Source organism: Anopheles coustani (genome assembly GCF_943734705.1).
Source record: "Anopheles coustani chromosome X unlocalized genomic scaffold, idAnoCousDA_361_x.2 X_unloc_40, whole genome shotgun sequence".
NCBI classification, from domain to species: Eukaryota; Metazoa; Arthropoda; class Insecta; order Diptera; family Culicidae; genus Anopheles; species Anopheles coustani.
The window spans coordinates 184,579-205,759 of record NW_026525149.1 but is presented as its reverse complement, the minus strand read 5'-3'; the positions used below and the strand labels follow the sequence as shown (position 1 = coordinate 205,759).

Below are 21,181 nucleotides of genomic sequence, written 5' to 3'. Positions count from 1 at the left end.
TCTAAGTAGGGATGCTGTATTAAGATGGGAGATGTAGGAGATCAAGATGCATCTCCATGCAGCATCCCATTCATCTCGCAGCATCCTAACATATGTTTTTCTTAGAATTTATGAAAAATCGACTAAGTCCGAGATGCATTTAAGTAGGGATGCTGTATTAAGATGGGAGATGAAGTAGATCAAGATTCATCTCCATGCAGCATCCCATTCATCTCGCAGCATCCTAACATATGAATTTCTATGAATTTATGAAAAATCGACTAAGTCCGAGATGGTTTTAAGTAGGGATGCTGTATTGAGATGAGAGATGTAGGAGATCAAGATTCATCTCCATGCAGCATCCCATTCATCTCGCAGCATCCTAACATATGAATTTCTATGAATTTATGAAAAATCGACTAAGTCCGAGATGCCTTTAAGTAGGGATGCTGTATTGAGATGGAAGATGAAGAAGATCAAGATTCATCTCCATGCAGCATCCCATTCATCTCGCAGCATCCTAACATATGTTTTTCTTAGAATTTACGAAAAATCGACTAAGTCCGAGATGCCTTTAAGTAGGGATGCTGTATAAAGATGGGAGATGAAGAAGATCAAAATTCATCTCCATGCAGCATCCCATTCATCTCGCAGCATCCTAACATATGTTTTTTTTAGAATTTATGAAAAATCGACTAAGTCCCAGATGCCTTTAAGTAGGGATGCTGTATCAAGATGGGAGATGAAAAAGATCAAGATTCATCTCCATGCAGCATCCCATTCATCTCGCAGCATCCTAACATATGTTTTTTTTAGAATTTATGAAAAATCGACTAAGTCCCAGATGCCTTTAAGTAGGGATGCTGTATCAAGATGGGAGATGAAAAAGATCAAGATTCATCTCCATGCAGCATCCCATTCATCTCGCAGCATCCTAACATATGTTTTTCTTAGAATTTATGAAAAATCGACTAAGTCCGAGATGCCTTTAAGTAGGGATGCTGTATTGAGATGAGAGATGTAGGAGATCAAGATTCATCTCCATGCAGCATCCCATTCATCTCGCAGCATCCTAACATATGTTTTTCTTAGCATATATGAAAAATCGACTAAGTCCGAGATGCCTTTAAGTAGGGATGCTGTATTAAGATGGGAGATGTGGGAGATCAAGATTCATCTCCATGCAGCATCCCATTCATCTCGCAGCATCCTAACATATGAATTTCTATGAATTTATGAAAAATCGACTAAGTCCGAGATACCTTTAAGTAGGGATGCTGTTTTGAGATGGGAGATGTAGGAGATCAAGATTCATCTCCATGCAGCATCCCATTCATCTCGCAGCATCCTAACATATGAATTTCTATGAATTTATGAAAAATCGACTAAGTCCGATATGGCTTTAAGTAGGGATGCTGTATTGAGATGAGAGATGTAGGAGATCAAGATTCATCTCCATGCAGCATCCCATTCATCTCCCAGCATCCTAACATATGAATTTCTATGAATTTATGAAAAATCGACTAAGTCCGAGATGCCTTTAAGTAGGGATGCTGTATTAAGATGGGAGATGAAGAAGATCAAGATTCATCTCCATGCAGCATCCCATTCATCTCGCAGCATCCTAACATATGAATTTCTTAGAATTTATGAAAAATCGACTAAGTCCGAGATGCCTTTAAGTAGGGATGCTGTATTGAGATGAGAGATGTAGGAGATCAAGATTCATCTCCATGCAGCATCCCATTCATCTCGCAGCATCCTAACATATGAATTTCTATGAATTTATGAAAAATCGACTAAGTCCGAGATGGCTTTAAGTAGGGATGCTGTATTGAGATGAGAGATGTAGGAGATCAAGATTCATCTCCATGCAGCATCTCATTCATCTCCCAGCATCCTAACATATGAATTTCTTAGAATTTATGAAAAATCGACTTAGTCCGAGATGCCTTTAAGTAGGGATGCTGTATTAAGATGGGAGATGAAGAAGATCAAGATTCATCTCCATGCAGCATCCCATTCATCTTGCAGCATCCTAACATATGAATTTCTATGAATTTATGAAAAATCGACTAAGTCCGAGATGGCTTTAAGTAGGGATGCTGTATTGAGATGAGAGATGTAGGAGATCAAGATTCATCTCCATGCAGCATCTCATTCATCTCCCAGCATCCTAACATATGAATTTCTTAGAATTTATGAAAAATCGACTAAGTCCGAGATGCATTTAAGTAGGGATGCTGTATTAAGATGGGAGATGGAGTAGATCAAGATTCATCTCCATGCAGCATCCCATTCATCTCGCAGCATCCTAACATATGAATTTCTATGAATTTATGAAAAATCGACTAAGTCCGAGATACCTTTAAGTAGGGATGCTGTATTGAGATGGGAGATGTAGGAGATCAAGATTCATCTCCATGCAGCATCCCATTCATCTCGCAGCATCCTAACATATGTTTTTTTTAGAATTTATGAAAAATCGACTAAGTCCCAGATGCCTTTAAGTAGGGATGCTGTATCAAGATGGGAGATGAAAAAGATCAAGATTCATCTCCATGCAGCATCCCATTCATCTCGCAGCATCCTAACATATGTTTTTCTTAGAATTTATGAAAAATCGACTAAGTCCGAGATGCCTTTAAGTAGGGATGCTGTATTGAGATGAGAGATGTAGGAGATCAAGATTCATCTCCATGCAGCATCCCATTCATCTCGCAGCATCCTAACATATGTTTTTCTTAGCATATATGAAAAATCGACTAAGTCCGAGATGCCTTTAAGTAGGGATGCTGTATTAAGATGGGAGATGTGGGAGATCAAGATTCATCTCCATGCAGCATCCCATTCATCTCGCAGCATCCTAACATATGAATTTCTATGAATTTATGAAAAATCGACTAAGTCCGAGATACCTTTAAGTAGGGATGCTGTATTAAGATGGGAGATGAAGAAGATCAAGATTCATCTCCATGCAGCATCCCATTCATCTTGCAGCATCCTAACATATGAATTTCTATGAATTTATGAAAAATCGACTAAGTCCGAGATGCCTTTAAGTAGGGATGCTGTATTGAGATGAGAGATGTAGGAGATCAAGATTCATCTCCATGCAGCATCCCATTCATCTCGCAGCATCCTAACATATGTTTTTTTTAGAATTTATGAAAAATCGACTAAGTCCCAGATGCCTTTAAGTAGGGATGCTGTATCAAGATGGGAGATGAAAAAGATCAAGATTCATCTCCATGCAGCATCCCATTCATCTTGCAGCATCCTAACATATGAATTTCTATGAATTTATGAAAAATCGACTTAGTCCGAGATGCCTTTAAGTAGGGATGCTGTATTAAGATGGGAGATGAAGAAGATCAAGATTCATCTCCATGCAGCATCCCATTCATCTTGCAGCATCCTAACATATGAATTTCTATGAATTTATGAAAAATCGACTAAGTCCGAGATGGCTTTAAGTAAGGATGCTGTATTGAGATGGGAGATGAAGGAGATCAAGATTCATCTCCATGCAGCATCCCATTCATCTGGCAGCATCCTAACATATCAATTTCTTAGAATTTATGAAAACTCGACTAAGTCCGAGATGCCTTTAAGTAGGGATGCTGTATTGAGATGGGAGATGTAGGAGATCAAGATTCATCTCCATGCAGCATCTCATTCATCTCCCAGCATCCTAACATATGTTTTTCTTAGAATTTATGAAAAATCGACTTAGTCCGAGATGGCTTTAAGTAGGGATGCTGTATTGAGATGGGAGATGAAGAAGATCAAGATTCATCTCCATGCAGCATCCCATTCATCTCGCAGCATCCTTACATATGTTTTTCTTAGAAATTATGGAAAATCGACTAAGTCCGAGATGCCTTTAAGTAGGGATGCTGAATTGAGATGGGAGATGTAGGAGATCAAGATTCATCTCCATGCAGCATCCCATTCATCTCCCAGCATCCTAACATATGTTTTTCTTAGAATTTATGAAAAATCGACTTAGTCCGAGATGGCTTTAAGTAGGGATGCTGTATTGAGATGGGAGATGAAGAAGATCAAGATTCATCTCCATGCAGCATCCCATTCATCTCGCAGCATCCTTACATATGTTTTTCTTAGAAATTATGGAAAATCGACTAAGTCCGAGATGCCTTTAAGTAGGGATGCTGAATTGAGATGGGAGATGAAGAAGATCAAGGTTCATCTCTATGCAGCATCCCATGCATCTCCCAGCATCCTAACATATGAATTTCTTAGAAGTTATGAAAAATTGACTAAGTCCGAGATGGCTTTAAGTAGGGATGCTGTATTGAGATGGGAGATGTAGGAGATCAAGATTCATCTCCATGCAGCATCTTATTCATCTCGCAGCATCCTAACATATGAATTTCTAAGAATTTATGAAAAATCGACTAAGTCCGAGATGCCTTTTAGTAGGGATGCTGTATTAAGATGGGAGACGAAGAAGATCAAGATTCATCTCCATGCAGCATCTCATTCATCTCGCAGCATCCTAACATATGAATTTCTTAGAATTTATGAAAAATCGACTAAGTCCGAGATGCCTTTAAGTAGGGATGCTGTATTAAGATGGGAGATGAAGAAGATCAAGATTCATCTCCATGCAGCATCCCATTCATCTCCCAGCATCCTAACATATGTTTTTCTTAGAATTTATGAAAAATCGACTAAGTCCGAGATGCCTTTAAGTAGGGATGCTGTATTGAGACGGGAGATGTAGAAGATCAAGATTCATCTCCATGCAGCATCCCATTCATCTCGCAGCATCCTAACGTATGTTTTTCTTCGAATTTATGAAAAATCGACTAAGTCCGAGATGCCTTTAAGTAGGGATGCTGTATTAAGATGGGAGATGAAGAAGATCAAGATTCATCTCCATGCAGCATCCCATTCATCTCCCAGCATCCTAACATATGAATTTCTATGAATTTATGAAAAATCGACTAAGTCCGAGATGGCTTTAAGTAGGGATGCTGTATTGAGATGGGAGATGTAGCAGATCAAGATTCATCTCCATGCAGCATCCCATCCATCTCCCAGCATCCTAACATATGAATTTCTATGAATTTATGAAAAATCGACTAAGTCCGAGATGCCTTTAAGTAGGGATGCTGTATTGAGATGGGAGATGAAGAAGATCAAGATTCATCTCCATGCAGCATCCCATTCATCTCGCAGCATCCTAACATATGAATTTCTATGAATTTATGAAAAATCGACTAAGTCCGAGATGCCTTGAAGTAGGGATGCTGTATTGAGATGGGAGATGTAGGAGATCAAGATTCATCTCCATGCAGCATCCCATTGTTCTCGCAGCATCCTAACATATCAATTTCTTAGAATTTATGAAAAATCGACTAAGTCCGAGATGCCTTTAAGTAGGGATGCTGTATTAAGATGGGAGATTAAAAAGATCAAGATTCATCTCCATGCAGCATCCCATTCATCTATCAGCATCCTTACATATGAATTTCTTAGAATTTATGAAAAATCGACTAAGTCCGAGATGACTTTAAGTGAGGATGCTGTATAAAGATGGGAGATGTAGAAGATCAAGATTCATCTCCATGCAGCATCTCATTCATCTCGCAGCATCCTAACTAATGTTTTTCTTAGAATTTATGAAAAATCGACTAAGTCCGAGATGCCTTTAAGTAGGGATGCTGTATTGAGACGGGAGATGTAGAAGATCAAGATTCATCTCCATGCATCATCCCATTCATCTCCCAGCATCCTAACATATGTTTTTCTTAGAATTTTTGAAAAATCGACTAAGTCCGAGATGCATTTAAGTAGGGATGCTGTATTAAGATGGGAGATGAAGAAGATCAAGATTCATCTCCATGCAGCATCCCATTCATCTCGCAGCATCCTAACTAATGTTTTTCTTAGAATTTATGAAAAATCGACTAAGTCCGAGATGCCTTTAAGCAGGGATGCTGTATTAAGATGGGAGATGGAGAAGATCAAGATTCATCTGCATGCAGCATCCCATTCAACTCGCAGCATCCCAACAAATGTTTTTCTTTGAATTTATGAAAAATCGACTAAGTCCGAGATGCCTTTAAGTAGGGATGCTGTATTAAGATGGGAGATGGAGAAGATCAAGATTCATCTCCATGCAGCATCCCATTCATTTCGCAGCATCCTAACATATGAATTTCTATGAATTTATGAAAAATCGACTAAGTCCGAGATGCCTTTAAGTAGGGATGCTGTATTAAGATGGGAGATGAAGAAGATCAAGATTCATCTCCATGCAGAATCCCATTCATCTCCCAGCATCCTAACATAGGTTTTTCTTAGAATTTATGAAAAATCGACTAAGTCCGAGATGCCTTTAAGTAGGGATGCTGTATTAAGATGGGAGATGAAAAAGATCAAGATTCATCTCTATGCAGCATCCCATTTATCTCGCAGCATCCTCACATATGAATTTCTTAGAATTTATGAAAAATCGACTAAGTCCGAGATGGCTTTAAGTAGGGATGCTGTATTGAGATGGGAGATGTAGGAGATCAAGATTCATCTTCATGCAGCATCCCATTCATCTCGCAGCATCCTAACATATGAATTTCTTAGAATTTATGGAAAATCGACTAAGTCCGAGATGGCTTTAAGTAGGGATGCTGTATTGAGATGGGAGATGTAGGAGATCAAGATTCATCTCCATGCAGCATCCCATTCATCTCCCAGCATCCTCACATATGAATTTCTTAGAATTTATGAAAAATCGACTAAGTCGGAGATGCCTTCAAGTAGGGATGCTGTATTAAGATGGGAGACGCAGAAGATCAAGATTCATCTCCATGCAGCATCCTATTCATCTCCCAGCATCCTAACATATGTTTTTCTTAGAATTCATGAAAAATCGACTAAGTCCGAGATGCCTTTAAGTAGGGATGCTGTATTGAGATGGGAGATGAAGGAGATCAAGATGCATCTCCATGCAGCATCCAATTCATCTCGCAGCATCCTAACATATGCATTTCTTAGAATTTATGAAAAATCGACTAAGTCCGAGATGCTTTTAAGTAGGGATGCTGTATTAAGATGGGAGATAAAGAAGATCAAGATTCATTTTCATGCAGCATATCATTCATCTTCCAGCATCTTAACATATGCATTTCTTAGAATTTATGAAAAATCGACTAAGTCCGAGATGCCTTTAAGTAGGGATGCTGTATTGAGATGGGAGATGAAGAAGATCAAGATTCATCTCCATGCAGCATCCCATTCATCTCGCTGCATCCTAACATATGTTTTTCTAAGAATTCATGAATAATCGACTAAGTCCGAGATGCCTTTAAGTAGGGATGATGTATTGAGATGGGAGATGAAGAAGATCAAGATTCATCTCCATGCAGCATCCCATTCATCTCGCAGCATCCTAACATATGTTTTTCTTAGAATTTATGAAAAATCGACTAAGTCCGAGATGCATTTAAGTAGGGATGCTGTATTAAGATGGGAGATGGAGTAGATCAAGATTCATCTCCATGCAGCATCCCATTCATCTCGCAGCATCCTAACATATGAATTTCTATGAATTTATGAAAAATCGACTAAGTCCGAGATGGCTTTAGGTAGGAATGCTGTATTGAGATGAGAGATGAAGGAGATCAAGATTCATCTCCATGCAGCATCCCATTCATCTCGCAGCATCCTAACATATGAATTTCTATGAATTTATGAAAAATCGACTAAGTCCGAGATGCCTTTAAGTAGGGATGCTGTATTGAGACGGGAGATGTAGGAGATCAATATTCATCTGCATGCAGCATCCCATTCATCTCGCAGCATCCTAACATATGAATTTCTATGAATTTATGAAAAATCGACTAAGTCCGAGATGCCTTCAAGTAGGGATGCTGTATTAAGATGGGAGATGAAGAAGATCAAGATTCATCTCCATGCAGCATCCCATTCATCTCCCAGCATCCTAACATATGAATTTCTATGAATTTATGAAAAATCGACTAAGTCCGAGATGCCTTTAAGTAGGGATGCTGTATTGAGATGAGAGATGTAGGAGATCAAGATTCATCTCCATGCAGCATCCCATTCATCTCGCAGCATCCTAACATATGAATTTCTATGAATTTATGAAAAATCGACTAAGTCCGAGATGCCTTTAAGTAGGGATGCTGTATTGAGACGGGAGATGTAGGAGATCAATATTCATCTGCATGCAGCATCCCATTCATCTCGCAGCATCCTAACATATGAATTTCTTAGAATTTATGAAAAATCGACTAAGTCCGAGATGCCTTTAAGTAGGGATGCTGTATTAAGATGGGAGATGAAGAAGATCAAGATTCATCTCCATGCAGCATCCCATTCATCTCCCAGCATCCTAACATATGAATTTCTATGAATTTATGAAAAATCGACTAAGTCCGAGATGCCTTTAAGTAGGGATGCTGTATTGAGATGGGAGATGTAGGAGATCAAGATTCATCTCCATGCAGCATCCCATTCATCTCGCAGCATCCTAACATATGAATTTCTTAGAATTTATGAAAAATCGACTAAGTCCGAGATGCCTTTAAGCAGGGATGCTGTATTGAGATGAGAGATGAAGAAGATCAAGATTCATCTCCATGCGGCATCCCATACATCTCGCAGCATCGTAACATATGTTTTTCTTAGAATTTATGAAAAATCGACTAAGTCCGAGATGCCTTTAAGCAGGGATGCTGTATTAAGACAGGAGATGAAGAAGATCAAGATTCATCTCCATGCAGCATCCCATTCATCTCGCAGCATCCTAACATATGAATTTCTATGAATTTATGAAAAATCGACTAAGTCCGAGATGCCTTTAAGTAGGGATGCTGTATTGAGATGGGAGATGTAGGAGATCAAGATTCATCTCCATGCAGCATCCCATTCATCTCCCAGCATCCTAACATATGTTTTTCTTAGAATTTATGAAAAATCGACTAAGTCTGAGATGCCTTTAAGTAGGGATGCTGTATTAAGATGGGAGATGAAGAAGATCAAGATTCATCTCCATGCAGCATCCCATTCATCTCGCAGCATCCTAACATATAATTTTCTTAGAATTTATGAAAAATCGACTAAGTCCGAAATGCCTTTAAGTAGGGATGCTGTATTAAGATGGGAGATGAAGAAGATCAAGATTCATTTCCATGCAGCATCCCATCCATCTCGCAGCATCCTAACATATATTTTTCTTAGAACTTATGAAAAATCGACTAAGTCCGAGATGCCTTTAAGCAGGGATGCTGTATTAAGACAGGAGATGAAGAAGATCAAGATTCATCTCCATGCAGCATCCCATTCATCTCGCAGCATCCTAACATATGAATTTCTATGAATTTATGAAAAATCGACTAAGTCCGAGATGCCTTTAAGTAGGGATGCTGTATTGAGATGGGAGATGTAGGAGATCAAGATTCATCTCCATGCAGCATCCCATTCATCTCCCAGCATCCTAACATATGTTTTTCATAGAATTTATGAAAAATCGACTAAGTCCGAGATGCCTTTAAGTAGGGATGCTGTATTAAGACGGGAGATGTAGAAGATCAAGATTCATCTCCATGCAGCATCCCATTCATCTCGCAGCATCCTAACATATGTTTTTCTTAGAATTTATGAAAAATCAACTCAGTCCGAGATGCTTTTAAGTAGGGATGCTGCATTAAGATGGGAGATGAAGAAGATCAAGATTCATCTCCATGCAGCATCTCATTCATCTCCCAGCATCCTTATATATGAATTTCTTAGAATTTATGAAAAATCGACTAAGTCCCAGATGCCTTTAAGTAGGGATGCTGTATCGAGATGGGAGATGAAGAAGATCTAGATTCATCTCCATGCAGCATCCCATTCATCTCGCAGCATCCTAACATATGATTTTCTTAGAATTTATGAAAAATCGACTAAGTCCGAGATGCCTTTAAGCAGGGATGCTGTATTGAGACCGGAGATGTAGAAGAAGAAGATTCATCTCCATGCAGCATCCCATTTATCTCGCAGCATCTTAACATATGATTTTCCTAGAATTTATGAAAAATCGACTAAGTCTAAGATGCCTTTAAGTAGGGATGCTGTATTAAGATGGGAGATGAAGAAGATCAACATTCATCTCCACGCAGCATCCCATTCATCTCCCACCATCCTAACATATGTTTTTCTTAGAATTTATGAAAAATCGACTAAGTCCGAGATGCCTTTAAGTAGGGATGCTGTATTAAGATGGGAGATGAAGAAGATCAAGATTCATATCCATGCAGCATCCCATTCATCTCGCAGCATCCTAACATATGTTTTACTTAGAATTTATGAAAAATCGACTAAGTCCGAGATGCCTTTAAGTAGGGATGCTGTATTAAGAAAGGAGATGAAGAAGATCAAGATTAATCTCCATGCAGCATCCCATTCATCTCCCAGCATCCTAACATATGAATTTCTTAGAATTTATGAAAAATCGACTAAGTCCGAGATGCCTTTAAGTAGGGATGCTGTATTGAAATGGGAGATGTAGGAGATCAAGATTCATCTCCATGCAGCATCCCATTCATCTCCCAGCATCCTTACATATGAATTTCTTAGAATTTCTGAAAAATCGACTAAGTCCGAGATGGCTTTAAGTAGGGATGCTGTATTGAGATGGGAGTTGTAGGAGATCAAGATTCATCTCCATGCAGCATCCCATTCATCTCCCAGCATCCTAACATATGAATTTCTTAGAATTTATGAAAAATCGACTAAGTCCGAGATGCCTTTAAGTAGGGATGCTGTATTAAGATGGGAGATGTAGGAGATCAAGATGCATCTCCATGCAGCATCCCATTCATCTCCCAGCATCCTAACATATGAATTTATATGAATTTATGAAAAATCGACTAAGTCCGAGATGCCTTTAAGTAGGGATGCTGTATCGAGATGAGAGATGTAGGAGATCAAGATGCATCTCCATGCAGCATCCCATTCATCTCCCAGCATCCTAACATATGAATTTATATGAATTTATGAAAAATCGACTAAGTCCGAGATGCCTTTAAGTAGGGATGCTGTATCGAGATGAGAGATGTAGGAGATCAAGATGCATCTCCATGCAGCATCCCATTCATCTCCCAGCATCCTAACATATGAATTTATATGAATTTATGAAAAATCGACTAAGTCCGAGATGCCTTTAAGTAGGGATGCTGTATTAAGATGGGAGATGAAGAAGATCAAGATTCATCTCCATGCAGCATCCCATTCATCTCCCAGCATCCTTACATATGAATTTCTTAGAATTTCTGAAAAATCGACTAAGTCCGAGATGGCTTTAAGTAGGGATGCTGTATTAAGATGGGAGATGGAGAAGATAAAGATTCATCTCCATGCAGCATCCCATTCATCTCGCAGCATCCTAACATATGAATTTCTATGAATTTATGAAAAATCGACTAAGTCCGAGATGCCTTTAAGAAGGGATGCTGTATTGAGATGAGAGATGTAGGAGATCAAGATACATCTCCATGCAGCATCATATTCATCTCCCAGCATCCAAACATATGAATTTCTATGATTTTATGAAAAATCGACTAAGTCCGAGATGCCTTTAAGTAGGGATGCTGTATTGAGACGGGAGATGAAAAAGATCAAGATTCATCTCCATGCAGCATCCCATTCATCTCGCAGCATCCTAACATATGAATTTCTTAGAATTTATGAAAAATCGACTAAGTCCGAGATGCCTTTAAGTAGGGATGCTGTATTAAGATGGGAGATGAAGAAGATCAAGATTCATCTCCATGCAGCATCCCATTCATCTCCCAGCATCCTAACATATGAATTTCTTAGAATTTATGAAAAATCGACTAAGTCCGAGATGCCTTTAAGTAGGGATGCTGTATTAAGATGGAAGATGAAGAAGATCAAGATTCATCTCTATGCAGCATCCCATTCATCTCCCAGCATCCTAACATATGAATTTCTTAGAATTTATGAAAAATCGACTAAGTCCGAGATGCCTTTAAGTAGGGATGCTGTATTAAGATGGAAGATGAAGAAGATCATGATTCATCTCTATGCAGCATCCCATTCATCTCCCAGCATCCTAACATATGAATTTCATAGAATTTATGAAAAATCGACTAAGTCCGAGATGGCTTTAAGTAGGGATGCTGTATTAAGATGGGAGATGTAGGAGATCAAGATGCATCTCCATGCAGCATCCCATTCATCTCGCAGCATCCTAACATATGTTTTTCTTAGAATTTATGAAAAATCGACTAAGTCCGAGATGCATTTAAGTAGGGATGCTGTATTAAGATGGGAGATGAAGTAGATCAAGATTCATCTCCATGCAGCATCCCAATCATCTCGCAGCATCCTAACATATGAATTTCTATGAATTTATGAAAAATCGACTAAGTCCGAGATGGCTTTAAGTAGGGATGCTGTATTGAGATGAGAGATGTAGGAGATCAAGATTCATCTCCATGCAGCATCCCATTCATCTCGCAGCATCCTAACATATGAATTTCTATGAATTTATGAAAAATCGACTAAGTCCGAGATGCCTTTAAGTAGGGATGCTGTATTGAGATGGAAGATGAAGAAGATCAAGATTCATCTCCATGCAGCATCCCATTCATCTCGCAGCATCCTAACATATGTTTTTCTATGAATTTATGAAAAATCGACTAAGTCCGAGATGGCTCTAAGTAGGGATGCTGTATTAAGATGGGAGATGTAGGAGATCAAGATGCATCTCCATGCAGCATCCCATTCATCTCGCAGCATCCTAACATATGTTTTTCTTAGAATTTATGAAAAATCGACTAAGTCCGAGATGCATTTAAGTAGGGATGCTGTATTAAGATGGGAGATGAAGTAGATCAAGATTCATCTCCATGCAGCATCCCAATCATCTCGCAGCATCCTAACATATGAATTTCTATGAATTTATGAAAAATCGACTTAGTCCGAGATGCCTTTAAGTAGGGATGCTGTATTACGATGGGAGATGAACAAGATCAAGATTCATCTCCATGCAGCATCCCATTCATCTCCCAGCATATAAACATATGAATTTCTTAGAATTTATGAAAAATCGACTAAGTCCGAGATGCCTTTAAGTAGGGATGCTGTATTGAGATGGAAGATGAAGAAGATCAAGATTCATCTCCATGCAGCATCCCATTCATCTCGCAGCATCCTAACATATGTTTTTCTTAGAATTTACGAAAAATCGACTAAGTCCGAGATGCCTTTAAGTAGGGATGCTGTATAAAGATGGGAGATGAAGAAGATCAAAATTCATCTCCATGCAGCATCCCATTCATCTCGCAGCATCCTAACATATGTTTTTTTTAGAATTTATGAAAAATCGACTAAGTCCCAGATGCCTTTAAGTAGGGATGCTGTATCAAGATGGGAGATGAAAAAGATCAAGATTCATCGACTTCAGTTTATATTGATGGTGAGTTTATATTGCTATCGTTAAAAAAGGGGTACTTACCAGAATGATCAAATCCTCAATTTTGAAATATACTTCCAATCCGTCCTCCAGCAGAATGAGGAAAAGCAGATCAAACTCATCGAGCACACACAGTCGTTTGCCTAGTTCCTGCATCTCGTTGTAGAACCGGACCGCTCGCTCTATGTCGAACCCGGCTCGGATGGCCGCCTTGCCAAGGTTGATCACTTCCAGCGGGCTCGTTCGATCGATCGTTTTGAAAACCTTACCCGGACGGGAAGGTGTCTTGTGTACTCGAACGAACGCCTGTCCTACCGCTTCCTCCGATCGTCCATCTGCGGCACTGATTTGTACAACCATGTTCGTGGGATTGCGCAGACAGCTATCGTGCGTTGCCTTGATCGCATTTCCCTGATACAGCTGCACGATCGTTTCATCGGTGATGGCCTCGAGATCGATTTCGCGTCGCTTCGCTTGCTGCGCTAGCAGTGTGCTTCCAACCATCGCTTGAAGCGCATTCCGTGTCTTACAAAGACCGAGTCCGATCGAGCCGAGTACGAGCGATTTCAAGCAGGCTCCTTCGTCTTCCAAGAGCGCCGACTCGGCGAAGTCCAGTGGTGAGCAGAACATCTCGCAAATTTGCGGAATATCGCGCATGGCGGAAATAAGTATGGAATCGCCGGTGTCGCGTTTACCCGCACGCCCTGCCCGGCCAACCATTTGTTTGTAGCGACTTAGCGTAAAAAAATCGCTCCCAATGTAAGGAGAGCAGATTATTACACGTTTCGCCGAAAGATTCACACTGGCGGCCAGAGTGGAAGTGCACACGATCACCGAAAGGATGCCGGCCCGGAATGCATCCTCGATCATACGACGCTCGTCCTGCGTTAACCTACCGTGATGGTACGCGACCCCGACACGAAACGAATGCGGAAGGATTGGTGCAACGGACCCGTCATCCTGGAGAGACTTTATAATCTGCGCTTTTTCCTCTGCCCGGTGCTGGGCAAATGAATCCGGCAAGTTGGCCGCTAGCATGGCGCACAAACTTTCACACCTGTTTCTGGTAGGACAAAACACCAAACACGAACCCTTGGGGATTACTTCCATGATCAGACCAATCACATGGTCCACGTCGATCCGCCGCAGTTCCTCACCGTAGTTAAACTCTAACTTTCGCTTTTCTCCTAACACATCAAATATGCGTTCGGCTTGGCTGCGAACCTCGAACAGATCTTCCCCCCACTTGATGTATTCCTTCAACTCCACCGGCCGATTTTCGCGACAGTAAACGTCGGCTAGCATGAAACAGGCCAATTCACCCAAGTTTCCGATAGAAGCACTCATTCCTACGATCTGAATTCCGGCTCGTAGCGACTGCACCTTGGTGATCAACATCTCCAGAGTGCCCCCGTGTCGCTGCTCTCCAATCATATGCAGTTCGTCGATCACGATCAGCCCGATCTCGTCCGCGCGACCCACCTCGATGAGAGAGTTCATGAGGATGAGCGATTTTTCGATCGTACAAACAAAGATCGTGTTTTTTCTGTGCCGTTTGAGCGGCGGACATTGTCCCCTACCACCGGTGTACTCCTCCAATAAAAACTGCAGCTCGATCGAGAACGGAGTGAGCGCGATCAGCTTCTCCTGAGCGGATGAAACGTACGGCACGACGAACATGACGTTCCGCAGGCGGCAAATAATCTCCCGTAGCATAAGAATCTCCGCCACCAGTGTCTTTCCACCGCTCGTTGGCAGTGCGTAGATCAAATTACGTCTCTCGTCGATCGCCGGCAAGTCCAGACACTCCTGCTGCCAATCGTACAGCTCGCCAATACCACGAAAGTCTCGCAGCATTCGCCGAACGTTGTTCGGTAGCCCAAAGAACGGACCCTTCTCGAGGAAAAGCGACGATACGTGGGGTACGGTGATCTTTGGCTTTGTAGTCTGATCTGAAATTCGCTCATCACGATTGATGGCCGCTATGGTCGAGTTGCTGGTCCTCATTCGCGAGCTTCCCTCGCCTATCGCATTCGCCATCGGCTCAATGTTGGTCATGTCGTGCAGCGTACGGTCACAGATTTCAAAAATCCGCAACGCTTCGCTCACCTTCTGCAGCTCAAAGGTACGTTCAGCTTCAGCGGCTACCTGCTGGAAATGTGACGGACGCTCCGGATGACCTATTTGTGATGCACCGATCGCGACGATTCGCTCCACCCCCTCATCAGCGAGGGACTCGTCTTGCCGCATGTACTGCGAACAGATGTCCTGGTTTGTGTACACCTCGAACCCGTTACTCTCTCGCAGCATATCACCGACGTGCGTTACTGGTTTGGTGGACCCGATCCGTTTCAGTTTAGCCTTGATTATTTCGTCCGTGTCAAGTTGATCGTGGCTGGCGATCGGTACCTGTCCACATGGTAGCATTTCAGCATCGTCATTTTCCACCCCAGACCACAGAGGACGAACCGGAGGAGTTTCCTCGTTTGCAACGTTTGACCGATTTGATGTAAGATTTTCATTACAGCCACTGTCCCTCCCTCCGTCGCGCACCTCGCTACCGTCCATGTTCATTTTAAGCACATAAATCTTTCGACTACTTACAGCTGATTTTTGCAGTTTCGGAGGACTTGCCATAAGCCTTCTTTCAATGGCTGTTACAGGAAAACAGTTTTGAAATAAAGTAAAAATTATCTTAAATTATACGTTATTGTCACTCGTATAAATCGTTCACCTACCTCCAACTGATTTGGAACGTTTTCGAAACGGTGTGATCGGTTGATCGGCTGCACCGCCCCATGAGGTACGCGGCTTCGAACGTTTGACTTTTTTCTCGATGCTGGCCAAATCGACCGCGTTCAGCAACGTGCTATCTAGCTCCAACAGTTTCGTACTTAAGTCATCTTTAGGTTTGCTGGTACAAGCTGTGACCGGTGCTCGGAAATCAACCGGGTTTGCTGCCGGCGCTGCTGGTGCTACGCCCCTGGCTGCCGAACGCAGATTCGGTGAAATCAAGCATTTCCTCGCCGTTGTGGGAAGCATCTGTCGACCGCGGGAACTTCGATTTCCCGACATGGCTGGCAAACTGTTTTTTATGTAAAGTAATGAGAAGCTTTAATCAAAACAAAGTTGCATTCATTTTTCACTGTATTTTAATGTCGTCATAACAATCTGCACCTGCTAAGGAAATTGACAAACTTACAATTCTCCAACGAGTGAAGAGAAGAGGTGTGTTCTGTTTTTATTTGACAATCATGAATCGGATGTGTCGCATTGACAATGCGTGTGATTTCTTTTTAAGGATAATAATAAATTCGGATTGAACGGAAATTATATGCAAGCACAGTTATTGCGGGTTGTTGCGTTAATCATTTTGGGAACGAACATGAAAGCTGAAAGAAAACATTTCTACCGATACACTTCATTGAAGGTCTTCCCGGTCAAGCCGCTTATATCATCAAATAAACAAAACCGGGAATATGTCGAGTTTTTCGCAACCGGTCCCGTATGATGATATATTTTTGGAAAGGTTAAATAGAGACGAAGAAGATTTATTTAATTTCGATTTGGTCAGATGCTGATTAAAAATATGTTTTTAAGCGCAGAAACAAATACAAAATTAATTACCGTATGAAGTGTCCTCTTTGGCAATTGTCTTCTTCGTCAGCATGTTTACAAAATGCGGGTTCAGTTCTTCAAGTAGGTGGTCGTAGATCAATAAAAAAAATAATTTAATTTCATGTTTTAATGCTAGAAATAGTACTTTGTTTTTGAAAAATTAAAACATAATTATCTCAAGTCCGAGTACTGACGACAAGCAAATAGGATGCAGATGTATAATTAAAGAACATATTTCTACGGGTAAACTTTACCGAAGGTGATTCCGGTGAGCTGTATATTGTCAAATAAGCCAATACGGGAATAAGTTGTGTTGTTTGCACTCGATCTCGCATTATTATATATTTTTGGAATGGTAAATTGAAGACCGAGAAAACTTATTTCATTTCGATATGGTCAGATGAAGATTAAAAAAAGTCTTTTGTAGCAACAACGAACCATTATTTCAACAACATATGAAGGTGGTTTCAATGAAACCATGTTTACAAAATGCGGGTTCAGTTCTTCAAGTAGGGGGTCATAGCTCAATAAAAGCAATAATTTAATTTCATGTTTTAATGCTTGAAATAGTACTTTGTTTTTGAACAATTAAAACATAATTATCTCGAGTTCGAGCACTGACGACATGCAAATAGGCTGAAGATGTATATTTAAAGAACACATTTCTACGGGTAAACTTTACCGAAGGTGATTCCGGTGAGCTGTATTTTGTCTAATAAGCAAATCCGGGAATAAGTTGTGTTGTTTGCAACCGATCTCGCATTATTATATATTTTTGGAATGGTAAATTGCGGACCAAGAAAACTAATTTCATTTCGATATGGTCAGATGAAGATTTAAAAAAGTCTTTTGTAGCAGAAACGAACCATTATTTCAACAACGTATGGAGGTGGTTTCAATGAAAGCATGTTTACAAAATGCGGGTTCAGTTCTTCAAGTAGGAGGTCGAATATCAATAAAAAAATGATTTTATTTTATGTTTTCATGCTTGAAATAGTACTTTGTTTTTGAAAAATTAAAACATGTTTATCTCGATTTTGAGCACTGACGACAAACAAATAGAATAAAGATGTATAATTAAAGAACACATTTCTACGGGTAAACTTTACCGAAGGTGATTCCGGTGAGCTGTATTTTGTCAAATAAGCGAATCCGGGAATAAGTTGTGTTGTTTGCAACCGATCTCGCATTGTTATATATTTTTGGAATGGTAAATTGCGGACCAAGAAAACTTTTTTTATTTCGATATGTTCGGATGCAGGTTAAAAAAAGTATTTTGTAGCAGAAACGAACCATTATTTCAACAACGTATGAAGGTGGTTTCAATGTAACCATGTTTACAAAATACGTGTTCAGTTCTTCAAGTAGGTCTTCGATGAGCAACGAATAAAATAATTTCATTTCTTGTTTTTTTGCTAGAAACAGAACATTGTTTTTTATTAATTGAAAAATTATAAATTCGTTATCATAAGACGTATTTCGAAGAAAGCAGGAGAAAGATGAATGTTGAAAGAACATATTTTTAAGATTGCGGCTCATCGTAGGTGCACCATGGTACTGGTCATCACTGCTGATATCGGAAAAACCACAAAACCGGAAATAAGTCTGGTTGTAAGAACCCGATCTCGTATTATTATATATTTTTGGAATGGTATTTTAGAGACCAAAAGCTTCATTTTTATTATATATGCGCAGATGTAAATAAAACAAAAATCTGTTACAGCAGAAACAAAGAATTATACCGTATGAAGTTGACTTTTTGACAATTGTCTTCCATTTCGTCGTGTTTACAAATTGTGGGTTCAGTTCTCCAACGAAAATAATGAAAACCAACGAACAAATTTTAAATTATTCTTGTTTTGAAATAAGTTGCTCACTCTGGCCGTTATTTTTAATTTAATGATGATTCTTCCACATGACCGCAACAATACTGGAACATTTACGCTGAAAGAAACAACGTTTTCTTGATTTCGTTTGTGAGCTATTGAAAAATTAATAACTCCTTTTCGTTCAACTGACATTTCGGGAAGCAGGACAGAGAATCGACTCAATGTACCTGCCGAAAAAAACGACGCCATTTTACAGACGCCTTCCTACGGACGAAAGAAGCAGACTCAACCAATTTACTACAGAAAAAATAAAAAGTTTCGTGCAGAAAATGGCCTCGAGTTGGATAAACGCTACTGAGGATATGTTCGGATCGGCGGAGACCGAACAATGTGCGAATTTCGGTAACGTTGCTGCCGAACAGTGGACGGTAGCCGAGTACGATGATTTGGTCCACCAGCTTCGAGCAATTTTGCCAGCGGAGGACGAGAAGAAAGCAGACGACCGGATTCAGCAAATAAATTGGACTCGCGTCGCTGTAGGCAACCATACGCCCGAAGAAGCAAAGAAGGCGACAAAAATGTTGTTGCAAAGAGTCGACGCGTATCGGACGCTGGACGAAATGCTCTGCATCGTGCAGAAGAAAGGAGTCCGGGAGTGTTTGGGCGAGACGCCGAAAACTACACAACCAAAAATGCAACAATATTCGTAAGTCTTAAATAATCAACCAAAAGGTGCCTTGGTTTTCATTGCTTGTATTGTTTGTTTTGTTTTGATTATTTCTAGCTACCAGAACCAAACCAAAACAACATACAACAAGATAGCAAACCGCACCATAACACCTTACAATATTTTTACAAAACAACACAGCACCTTAAATCTGACTTGCGCCGACCGGAAAAAGCTGTGGAAGCATGCTGATCCTACCACGAAACTGCCTTATATCATCGAAGCATCGCGTTCGGAAAACCACCGGCTTACAAAGGAAGAAAAGCGGCTGTTTGACGAGGCAAACGGAAAGCCCCAATCCGTTCCACTCACTACAATTGATTACTTCGTCGCAAAGTACGGCCAACATAAACCACCATATACAGCAGCGAGGTGTCACCGGGCTGCAAGGAAGCGATTCCACCGACTGCCAACAGTCCGCAAAACAGCATTCGAGAGAGAACACCAGGACGCCCTGATTAGATACATCACCGAACATATGGCGTATATTGATACATGTTCATCTTTTCAGAGGCAGGCGGAGTGGGAGGAGCTGGATCGGTACATGCAGGCTGTGCTACCGAAAACTCAAGTGGTGGACGAAGACCAGGCCAGATGCAGCGACGATGATTTCCACGACTTGCCGATTGCGGAGTCGACGGCGCTGGACGATGCATCCCTTTTTGGCCATCATGTGGATCAGCACAACAGCCGTGCTAAACGTAGAAAACCGAACAACTCATCGTCGTCGTCGAGCGTCCACGCGCTCACACTATTATAATATGAAAAATTAATTTAACTATTATTAATGCATGCCTTCAAATAATTTAATGCATGCAAAAATGACTAACCACGTTCAATTTAAAGTAATGCATGCCATATAATAAATAAGTGCATGCAAATGTAGATATAGCTTTTTCATTTAAAATAAATGCATGCAAATAAACAATTGTTAAAACTATATCACTCGTGTTCAATTTATTTGAGTTATGGCTACGTTTTCCCCATTTTGCTGCTCGCACTCTTTTATTTCAATTTCGCTTGCAGTCGAAATTTATTTTGGAGATTGAATCCTCGTTTCAAAAAAAAAAAACACTTCGTGCATGATAAGCTGCATCTCCTAAACCCAGCAAAGCATAGCATGGAACACAAAAAAAGCGTAGCTCAGGCTGTATCAAACCAATCTCGCAAAACAAATAAGATTTGGAAACGTTATGCGGAGTCCAACAACATCCCGTCGAGAGCGAGAAGATGCGATGGTTTTTTAGTAAAATCTGCTATAAGGGGAGACATCACTGATTTTGGCCCCGTTGAGTCGGTTTTCGGTACCGTAAAAAAACACAAAACCTTGCGTAGCTCAGGCTGTATCAAACCAATCTAGCAAAACAAATAAGTTTTGGAAACGTTATGCGGAGTCCAACAACATCCCGTCGAGAGCGAGAAGATGCGATGGTTTTTTAGTAAAATCAGGTATGAGGGGAGACATCACTGATTTTGGCCCCGTTGAGCCGGTTTTCGGTACCGTAAAAAACACAAAACCTTGCGTAGCTCAGGCTGTATCAAACCAATCTC

At 40.5% G+C, this 21,181-nt stretch overlaps 1 protein-coding gene across 1 annotated transcript; it reads right to left on the bottom strand.

Moving 5' to 3' along the window:
• Positions 1 to 13,498: 13,498 nt before the first annotated feature.
• LOC131270584 (helicase POLQ-like) lies at positions 13,499 to 16,531 on the bottom strand (the record flags this gene model as incomplete). The annotated part of the gene is made up of 2 exons (XM_058272444.1): positions 16,195 to 16,531; positions 13,499 to 16,110 (listed from the first exon to the last, which is right to left on the bottom strand). Coding segments are annotated over exons 1-2 (2,949 nt in total), but the record flags the coding sequence as incomplete, so codon positions are not given.
• Between the last annotated feature and the right edge of the window lie 4,650 nt (positions 16,532 to 21,181).